At 42.0% G+C, this 11066-nt stretch overlaps 1 protein-coding gene and 1 pseudogene across 3 annotated transcripts in view; both read left to right on the forward strand.

Annotated features, from left to right (window-relative positions):
* Positions 1-10219, forward strand: part of LOC113010026 (uncharacterized) — a 41834-nt gene extending 31615 nt beyond the window's left edge. The window contains exons 1-4 of one of the 3 annotated variants that reach the window (XM_026148812.1): positions 3053-3280; positions 3994-4341; positions 9298-9366; positions 9457-10219. In XM_026148812.1, coding sequence (XP_026004597.1) covers positions 3169-3280; positions 3994-4341; positions 9298-9366; positions 9457-9593 — 666 coding nt within the window. In that variant the 5' untranslated portion in view covers positions 3053-3168 and the 3' untranslated portion in view covers positions 9594-10219. Of the gene's footprint in view, positions 1-3028; positions 3281-3993; positions 4342-9297; positions 9367-9456 lie in introns of those variants that run through there. The other 2 variants (XM_026148846.1, XM_026148827.1) reach the window with 2 other exon arrangements.
* The window catches only part of LOC113019578 (protein NLRC3-like), a 576297-nt pseudogene that overhangs the window by 43652 nt on the left and 521579 nt on the right, over positions 1-11066 (forward strand).

Below are 11066 nucleotides of genomic sequence, written 5' to 3' on the forward strand. Positions count from 1 at the left end.
AGGTTTGAATAAATCCAGTAATGTCAGAAAAATGAGGCCTTACACACTCAACACATGCACGTACTCCACAGACAACTCTGCTGATAACTATTACATTTTGCTATTCAGATAAAACTGAGGTAATGGTACTCGGCTCCTAAAACTCCTTGGTTTTAACCAGAACTTAGTCTTTGGAGGCGTCAATGTTGGCCTCCAGTAACTCTGGAGGAAATTGTCAGGAACTCATTTACTTACTTCTAGATTACATCAGTTTGAGGAGAATGGTCTGCATAAAACAACTGGATTGAATGTTTGTTTCACTGATCACTTGACCAGATTCAGCCGACCACCATCAATGAACACATGGTCACTGATGCGTGGTCGGCTGGAGGGCTTGTCTCCCTGTATGCCCTGCAGCTGGCTGTGGGGTTTTCTGCTGGACTGGTGGTCGTTTGGCGTGCTTCCGGGGGCTTGGAGATTCTGCAGGTGTTCATTTTGGGGAATCTGGGTGAAGACCTTTGTTGCTGATTTTGGCGCTATATAAATAAAAATTGAATTGAATTGAATTGAATTGTGCTGCCTCGGTTCGGTGGTGGATGGTGGTGTTTTTTTAAGTAACGACCCCAATCCTAAAGAAATGGCAACAAAGAAGGGAAATAGCCTCAACACGCACAAACATTTGAATCACACAGCATGTACTTAAACTAGATAATAATTTATTGCTGCTTAGTGATTGGTGGTCACGCTTTTCACAGAGAGCCGATGAAAATCGACCAGAAACCAATCAATATCTGATTGATAATGGGAATCGGAATTCACTAAATTCTTATCAATTTCCAACCCTACTTTAACTTAGTACACTCATGTGGCCCTGCCTGGACGGGGTCCGCTGGCTCGCTTGCAGGCTCTTCATATTGTTGTCGTCCAGATGCTTCTGTGCTTTGATTTTCTACTTTTTCTGTTGCAGCTGTAGGCAGTCGGAGAATTCATGCGGTTCTATTTGTTGTCTGTCTTTATTATGTGATTGAAAGATTTTGAGTTTTGTGTTGATGTTTATGTTGTAGCTTCATTTTAAAGGAGGAAAGAAGAGCTGGTGAATTGGAACCACACATGGAAAGGGAAGTGAAAAACATATGTGCAGAGGAATGCTGGGTGCACATACGATACTTGCCTCCTGTGTTTAACAGACAGTTAACGCGTCTCTCTCCTTATAAGGAATGTTTTGTTTCTATACATACCAAGCTATCTCTGTTTCAACAGACAAGCTAAAGGTATTCTCCTTTTAAGGAGATTTATCAGTTCCATACATGCCACTCTACTGGCTGTGGAACTTACTTGAAGTGATTAAAATAAAGACTTTGACCTCCAAACACATAATTAAGTTTAAGCAACCTAACATTAATTTAGATTTTCCTAAAATATCAAGTTGAAAAATTACATTAGTAATTAGTAAAAAATGACATTACTCTAACTCATTTTTTACATATATTTTACTCTATCCTATCCTGCAAATGGTGTCAAGTTTCTAAAGTAACTTTTCTAAAATCACACATAGCTATTTCATTTATTCCAACTGATTAAATAGTTTATTGCAAAAATTTTTCCAAGTAATGCAATTCCGTGTCATACAACATAAATCAAAGAGCAGCCCTTTAACTGTACTTCAGTAGAATCCCTCCACAAACGACCTCAGTAAGAAAGAAAATGTAGAATGTTTATTACCTGGACAAGGTCTGTTTAGTGAATCAGAAGCCAAAACATACCAATTCACTCCATTTTCTTTACTCCACAATGGTGTCTTCAAATTCCGATTGACTGAACACACCAGGCAATCAACATTGTGTAGAGTCTTGATAGCTGGGAAACAAGCAGAGCAATGGGGCCTGATGATCAACTTTGAGAACCACTATAAAAGATTTGTAAATGTATATTAAATAAAACAGTCCAATAAACTATGAGTCTTCCAAATCACAATAATTTTAAATCATGCCCTTCTAAAATACCTCAGAAACAAACATTACAACGTAAGGCAATTGGTTTTGCAAATCTGCTTATTATTAAGCATTAACTTTAACCTATCAACTTGGTAAATATCGCAGAATAATAAAAAAAAAAAAGACAAAACGTTTTAATGTTCAACAACGCAACAAAGGTAACGTATATTAAGCCCCATCATTAAGGAACACGCTTTGGGCACACCAAGGTCTTCCAGGACAGTTGTTCCTTCAATCACAATTTTAGGTGGAAGAAATGCTGCTGTATGTCTGGTGACTACATTCTTTACCACTTCTTCTGGGAACTGTTTCCTCACTATCCTGCCAAGTAGGTTAAAAGGGCACATTGTCGGGGTTTTTTTTTTTTTTGTACCATTTAAAAATAAAACAAAAAAGTGAGACTACCTACCAGCTGAAGAGATCCTCCTCTTTTTTTTTTTTTTTCAGATACACCATCAGGCAACGGATTGCGACCTCTCTCTTTGTTTCCATCGAACTCTGTAGAATAAAAAAGAAAACAGTTTACTAGGCGAAAAGTCTAAAATTGTAAACTTATGGGACTTGCAGTGTGTCCACTGTGCAGTGTGTGCAGTCTGGTCCAGTTTTTAAGAAGGTTGTTTCCAAGTTAACAGTGGTGATCCTTTAGAATTCATTATTCAGCTGTGAAAAAAGAAGAAGAAGGACACAATTAAATAGTAAAAAATGTTAATATAATACACAATGTCACCTGAGCAATGGCGGTACATTAGCTAATATCCAATACACTGCTGTAATTTTTCGCTTTTTTTTTCTTGAGGTGCCAAGCGGATTACACACTTCAAACTCATCCACATACAAAATGAGGGAAATGGCTGGACTCTCTCCTGATAACAATTTATTGTACCCTGACAAGTGACAAATTTTAATTATAAGTGGAAAAACTGACAATGTACTCTCTTATTTGTGAAGCACGTTTGCTAGCTAAAAGTAATGGCTAGCTAACCTTTTTTTAAAAAACAAAAACAAAAAACAACAACAACTCTACTCTGCTAAATTATGATTAAAACTATCAAATTTTAGGTCTTTAAAGATGACCTTACCTGAAGCCAAGTGTACAAATATAACTTGTAATTCATCTATTTAGAATTCAGTGCTTTGTTATCTTACCCAACACAGTTTCGGGAAAACACACCTCAACTCCCACAAAGTGAGAAGAATGCTTCTTGTGCCCGTGATGATACAAACATATGCTACGGGGTTGCCCTGTGCTGCATGCATGGTCTCATACAAACCTATGGCTAACCAAAGTAAACACCAGAGTGACAGATGTAAGTAATTACAGAAAAAATACATTGCCTTTTACTTTTGTAGAGTAACAACTCAAATAACAGGCTAAGTTTCAATGTGCATCATGTAGCTGCCATTGTCAGACTAAGCTTACACAGTAAACTTATATACTGTAGATGCTGACGTACTGCAACTTACAACACGTGCAGTTGTTCAGGTGTTGTGGCAAAAACAAAACCAAAAGAAACCCTTTAACCACTTTTAACCCCTGACTTTGACACGTCTTTTTATGTGATATCTCCTGGTGATTAATAAATTAACAGGATTTACTTTGATGAGTTTCTGTTCAGGCTCAAATCGGTTAAAGGGTCTCAGTGATGAAATACTAATAATAACTCCCCAAAAGTATCGAGTCTGTTTTGAAAATGTAAGGAGTAGAAAGTTCAGATATCTGTTTAAAATTGTAGGGAGTAAAAGTAAAAAGGAGTCACAAAAAAGTACTGAAATCCAGATACCAGAAAATTGTACTTAATTATTTACTGCCCGACTCTGGAGATGAGGAGAGGTTTTTATTAGTCGTTGATGTTAAAGTGTTAGAATTGTCATCAGTTACTATGAATCTATGTAATCAATATACACTAATAATGTAACATTACACAGTATTAACCTGAATGAATTTTGCCTCCTGAGGGTTACAGCTGTGAATGATGTCATCAATGGGCATTTTTTTGTGTTTTTATTTGTGTGTCCTCAGTTTCCCAGCATGCCCTGGGTGTGGTGGTGGAGGTGAATGAGGGGGAAAGATCTGTCCTGCTGCCCTGTCAGTACTTTGGGTTTATACCTGAGAATCCCACAGTGATGTGGACTCGCAGTGATCTCCATCCCAAATCTGTCCATGTGAGACAAGACGAAACAGACGATCTCAGAGGACAAAACCAGCGTTACAGTGGGCGCACATCAATGAGACCTGATGCTCTGGACGCTGGAGACTTCAGCCTCACTCTGACAAAACCAACAAAGACTGACAGCAGCATCTACACCTGCTCCATCAGTGATGGGAGAGAAGAACGGAGACTGAGAGATATCCAGCTGCAGGTCAAAGGTCAGCCACAAACACCTTGTGTACAGGTCAAAGATCCTTCACAGATATTGAGCTTTAATCCTAGAAACTGAAGCAAAAATTGATCATTGAGATTTTTCATCCAGTTAGTCCTGATGTAAATATTACGCTCATGTTAGGAACCACTCGAATATGTGTGCGTATCAGTGTGATGTGTAAATCAGAGTGTAGCTAGTAACTGTAGTATCCTTAAGGGTAGGTTTTTTAAATTTAAGATTTAACACATTACATTTATCAAAGATTGTCTACGACAGCTGGTTGCTGACATGAATACCTCAAATATGTTATCCTACACCAGATCAGATGTTAGAAGTTATACACACTACAGAAGAGGACAAATTATTAGCCCGCCTATGAAAGTCAAAGGAGCTTGCAAAGAAAAGTGTCTGGACTTCTTTAAGTTGCTTGAAGACGTTTCACCTCTCATCCGAGAAGCTTCTTCAGTTCTAAGGTCAAATGGTGGAGAGTCCCAGATATAAACATAGTGGGAGTATCCCCCCCACAGAGGGACAAAAGGACCCCTGATGATCCTCTAATAGCCTGAGCCAAGGTGTGAAACTGGGCGTGGGCTCCAATCAGCCAGAGTTTCGGGTGTGTTCATTGTGAAACCTGGCCCCACCTTATCATGCGAATTCCTGAGGTCAGATGGCCCAGGATGTGAGTGGGCGAAAGAGTGACCTTTGACCTTTAGATGCAGATGGACTGCTGAGCAGCTCAGCAGTCCATCTGCATCTTAAGGATAAAGGTCACTCTTTCGAGGATGCCAATGTTCACATTTTGGACAGAGAGGACAGATGGTTTGAAAGAGGAGTGAAAGAAGCCATCTATGTCCACTGTGAGCGACCATCTTTGAACAGAGGCGGGGTTTACGACACCAACTCTCTGCCATCTATAATCCAGTTTTGAGATCCTTTCCCAGACGCCTTAACGCCCACTCACATCCTGGGCCATCTGACCTCAGGAATTCGCATGATAAGGTGGGGCCAGGTTTCACAATTAACACACCCGAAACTCTGGCTGATTGGGACCCACCCCCAGTTTCACACCTTGGCTCAGGCTATTAGAGGATCATCAGGGGTCCTTTTGTCCCTCTGTGGGGGGTCACTCCCACTAGGTTTATATCTGGGACTCTCCACCATTTGACCTTAGAACTGAAGAAGCTTCTCAGATGAGAGGTGAAACATCTTCAAGCAACTTAAAGAAGTCCAGACGCTTTTCTTTGCAAGCTCCTTTGACTACGATGACCTGGATGACTGAGAACCTTCACAGACACCCGCCTATGAAAGTTCATTTTATAAAAACGTATTTACCAGGTGTCGTTAAAGACAGGAAGGCATTTTTAACAAAGCTGTTTCAAACCCTCTAGTTTTGTTTTTCATCATTATATGAGTTTACTTTGCACACAAAAAGTTATTAACCAAAAAATAAAAATTACCACATGAACAGATTTTTTCTCAAGTCCAGACTGATTTATTTTGTCTTTGGCCCGGTGTTTTCTGAGTGAAAACTCAAACCCTTGAGTATCAATACCTGGAGTTTTGATACTATCAAAACCTGGAGTTTTGATACTTGCCATCTTGATTTTCTCAAGATAGCGCCTGTGTGGATTTATTTGGATTCTGCTTGTAAATTTGTCCTCAATGTTGTTGCTCCTTTAAGTTTCAGACAGTGCATGCCCAAGGCTAGTCTTTGACTAACTGATTCTACCCGAGCCATTAGAAAAGAATGTAGAAGATGTGAAAGACGGTGGAAAAAGGAGACGCTGTATGTTTGTCTGGAAAGTTTATCAGAGAGCAGTAAAGGCCGCCAAGCACTCTTATTTTTCTCAACTTATTGCTGCTAGCTTGCATAACATGCATCATGTTTTGTATAACACTATAAATTCTGTACTTAATATTGAAGCCCATGTTCTTTTGCAGTCTTCTGATGTTACGTGCAATCACTTTATTAATTTTTCTGTGGACAAGGTTTCTAGCTTGAGACCTCCGACTCTATCTATTGCTCACCTGGCCATGCATGTTTCTTGCTCAAGTCTGTTTTCTGCTTTTCTACCAATTGCTCTACTTGATTTAGAGACAGTTGTGTTAAATGCGGTGGCACAATTTTTAATTGGTAGAAGGAAATTTGAGCACATCAGTCTTGGCCTCTCTACATTGGCTTCCCATCAAATTTAGGATCCGTTTTAAATCTGTTTTCTTTTATTGGGTTTTAAATCTTTAAATGGTCTGGCTCCTGTTTATTTGTCTGATCTGCTGTCCCCACTCGTTTGCTTTTGTCAACTTCGGTTGCTTTCAGTCCCTAAGTTGCGGCTGAAACTTAACCCTGATGGGGTTTAAGCTCTTGGGGGTGTCTGTGGTTCCCGAGCGCTGGGGCTACGAGAAAAGAAGGCCGGGGAAATGCAATAGGAGTACCCCCATCGCAGGGGGAAGCGTAATACCCCCAAGCGACAGGCTCATCGTAGTGGCGGCATTGTCGGAGGGAGAGGGACAAGGAACGCGAGAGGGGTAGTGGAGTACCCCAAACTGATAAGAGTGGAGATTGGCGGTACTAAGGCTGCGGCTTTTTTTGAGGGATTCTGCGGGCACTAGGCGTGTGACTTTCCCTACATGCGGTTATTTGCTAGCACGTAACAGAAAAGGGAGGCTATGTCATGCACTGGACCGTGGCAGTGGAAGTATAAGATCGAGGTAGGAGGTGCAGCGGCGACACCGAGGACACGGCCGCCACGACGGGCCACGTTTCACTATCAAGGATTGGAGAGCAGCAATGTCACTCAAGACCTTCCAGGTCTACTCGAGCACCTTGCGTTTCAACAACCGAGAGGCCAGATAAGCCAGGCGGTGTCGCGACCCCGAGGAGCGCGGCTACCACAAACTGGCCCCTATCAGAGCCATTTGGGACGAGTGGTGCGCGAGACTGCCTTGCATGTACCGGCCAAGCCCCGAGGTCACCGTAGACGTGCTGCTCCTCACCCCTTGCTCTTGGTACTTTTCTGGGTACCGGGATGACCAAAATGATTACGACGACGAGCTCAAAAGGTGAAGGCTCTTCCTTGGGCGGTTAGGCAAAGCCCTTGCGCTCCCCGCGATTGAGGCCAGGGCGATCGCCCCAGTGCTCGCCCAGCCCGCCGCCGCTGCAACCAGGTGCCCCGAGGGGTCACGTGACACCCCACCGACAAAGCGTGGCATGTGTATCACAGGAGCAAGGACATCAAGGCCAAGACCCGGTGCCACCGGCACATGTGCTCCAGATACGCGATCACCAACTGCCCCAGCTGCGCTTTGCTTGGGGGTCCCCTCGGGCCGCGACGCCCGCACGCCATCAGCGCACCAGAAACCCCATGGAAGCACAAGGGTTAACATAAGTCCAATAAGTAGCCGAGATGCTGTTCGATCGGTGGCATTGTCTCAGACGTATCATGCTTGACACGCTTGTCGTGTATTACAGATGGCAGGTATGCAGTCGCTTGATTCGTCAGGGTCGTGTGGTTTGGCAATACAGAGAGTGGCTATAGTGAGTCTGCCGGTCAGTGGTGTTGTTTTCTTATGCAAAGTACCAAATGTTCCTTACGGCAATACGTCGAATCCCAGCTTGCGATGTTCAGACGTAAGCTCAGCGAACCAACTGGTAATCTGTTCCAGCAAGCTGGACGGATTTTTGCGTCCCGCGAAACACAGTTCGCCTATGTATATGATATTCTTTTCCACCGATTTGTAGGATGTTTCTCGTCAGGATACTTGGCACTAATATGTCACATGGTCCGCGTGAACACATCTTTCCAAGACCCTCCTAGTGTTATCTACATCCATACTTTTTCGCGTATAGAGGCTGACACACACATAGACAGGATTCTTGGTCTGGACCTTGCGTCTCGGACCTCGCATCTGAGTTACACAGCACACTTCTTCATGGCATGGAACATTATGTGTAGTGTAGCAATACACTAAGACACATATTAAGACACAAATAAAGAAGCGCATGAAGAATAACATGGAATGATCTGTACCTTTTATGCAACTTAATAAAATTACACATTTTGTGCTTTTTAACTAAGTTGCTCTGTGAACACAAAGCTAGGCCTAACACACAATGTTGCGGGGCTGTGTATGTTTAATTAGAAAATTACATTTGGTCGGGGGTCCGGTGGGTTTTTTGGTCGGGAACTGTGCGCTCAGTCGGGGGGAATTCGTGAGATTATATAAAGACGTGATCTGACAGTTGCTCGTAGAAGCCGGATGTTGTATTGACAATGTACTCCTTGAATGCAGCTGTGCGAGCGCTAACCTTTGCGCTGTGTTTCTTGTGCCGGTCCTCTAGTCAAAGCGCAATTAAACAAAACAGCAGTTACAGAGAGCGCTGTGATCGGGTGAATGGCAGATGCTATCACATTACCAGGCATTTTAGACAGTCCGACATCTGTGTTTTACAAAGACAGACTGCGTATCTCACCCACCAACCATTTGTACAGTGTAACACCCGTGAGATCGGGGTACCAAGTTACTATCCGCTTCCTCAGCTGCAGTGACGAAGGGCAATACATGTTAGGGGGGGAGCTTTTCACAGTTTTCGCCAAACCTGAACACTTGAACACTGGGGTGTATATTATACCATAGTAACCCGTCTACGTGGCGTGTAATGGAGATATGGAATCACACGATGAGTCAAACAGAAATCCCGGCGGGTTGTTGTTCAAAAGTCCAAGCCGCCACAATGCCTGAAGGTCATGGAGCTGACAAATGTAGAATGTGTATATACAAACGAAGAGGGGCAGATGATCAGACATGCTCGCAAACGACGAGGTCTGTTCAATCGAACAGAAGCGAAACTTCTACCACCGAGTGTATGTACAGTAGTTCGTGAACATAGCTCAAGAGTCCGCGGATGTTTGTCGCTATTGTAAAAAAATGATAATGATATGTCATGTGCTCTACTCTATAGCCTTGCCTACTTTACAGTTCTTGGAACCCATCAACACCAGTGTTCACTTGATAGACATATCACCACACAGTAAGGGCACAACAATGTTAGCAGTTTTTTTTTTTTTTTCAAAGTGTGTTACATATGTCCTAACACTTTTGTTTTTCTTTTAATTTGCAGTTGACGGGCTGAAAAATGCGATGGAAGAGTACAAGAGTACGATAAAAGAGCTCAGTGGCTGTTCAAAAGCTACTGTCGCCGTGGGAGGGCTTATTGCGACGTTGATTGTGATCGTTCTAGGGTTTATGTATATATGATCGCCACTTGGCTTGTATGTGTTTATGTCAAGTGTGGAAATAAAAGAAAATATATCATTGCTTACATGGCTTTTATTAGTGCCACTTTATTAAAACTTTTATTAAATGTGGAGTTGTAATTATTTTTATACATAAATTTAAAATGCGCTCATAAAGAGTTGGCGCTCAGTCCTCTTAAGGTCCTAAGCTTCGTCTGGTGTGAATGTCCAGACGATATATTGTGTAAGGTGACTTAGAGCGCAAGAAGGCCAATGCAAGCACGCTTACAGACACAAATAAGTTCTAGGTCAGAAGTGAGAGATACATTTAGCTTGTAACTGCATTTGTGCTTGCATAGCAACTGTTGATGCAGGACGTGTTAAAGATAAGCATGAAAAGAACAAGTCAACGAGAAACATCTGGAGGGTGAGACGGTTGAAACAAACAGCCATGTATGGTAAAAAGGTTGCAGATAATGGAAACTTGTCTAACTGTCATTAACTGTAACTGATGCATATTATCTGCTTTGCTGACGCAAGAAGGGGCTAAACCCTGACATATCAAAACCATTTTGAAGCTTTTTAGCGGAGATCTACGCTGATGATGCTCCCCATGCGTGTGTTCAATAAAATCATTGTTTGACTGAACTCATCTGGACCAGTGTCAATGGAAAATTGTACTTCGTAGTCAGTATAATCTTTTAATGATATAAGTTTGCATATGGTAGAATACTGCATGTAATCATTTGTGTTTAGAAGTATATAGCTGGTGGCATATTGAAAGAATGTCTCATCCTAGGAGGTCTGTAACATTCCAGGGTGTTCTGGCATTCACCCCCACATCCTACGAGCATGGGAGAGGTCGTACCTTGTCTTATTGTTTTACGGTAGGATTAACGTAGCTATGTCAGTTTTAGTCTAAGTGCCTTTTTACATATAGATGAACTGTTGGACTTTCCAGACCAGCAGGTTAAGGGAAGTCATTTATGGGGTCACACTCTGACACACACACACACACACACACACACACACACACACACCAATGTAAGGAACAAACGCTCACTGGAGTTTATAAATAAAGACCAGGGCAGTCCTCAGTGCGAGTCTCAGTTCTGGAGGCTGCCCTTGCTAGCAAGAAATTCTGTGTTTCTCTTCTCTGATTCTCTACTGAAGAAGTATTTTAGAATATATCTCTTAACAACCAGTTTTTGTTTGTTTTCATCCTCAATATAAAAGAATCAGGACACAAGGCACACCTTACCGTTTTTTGTTGTGTGTGTCTTGCATTGTCTGTACGTATTACTATTTACTCCTGTGCATGTCCCTACCTGTATAACATATAAGCTGTGTCAATAAAAGAAGTCAACCACATGAGATAGAGTGATGAATCTGTTTTATTTGTCAACAACCCAAACCCATAATATATATGGGGGCATGATGAACATTAAAGGTACAAATGATTAGAATGTGAAAAAGGATCACACAGCATTTCACT

Source organism: Astatotilapia calliptera, chromosome 3, assembly GCF_900246225.1.
Source record: "Astatotilapia calliptera chromosome 3, fAstCal1.2, whole genome shotgun sequence".
NCBI lineage: Eukaryota > Metazoa > Chordata > Actinopteri > Cichliformes > Cichlidae > Astatotilapia > Astatotilapia calliptera.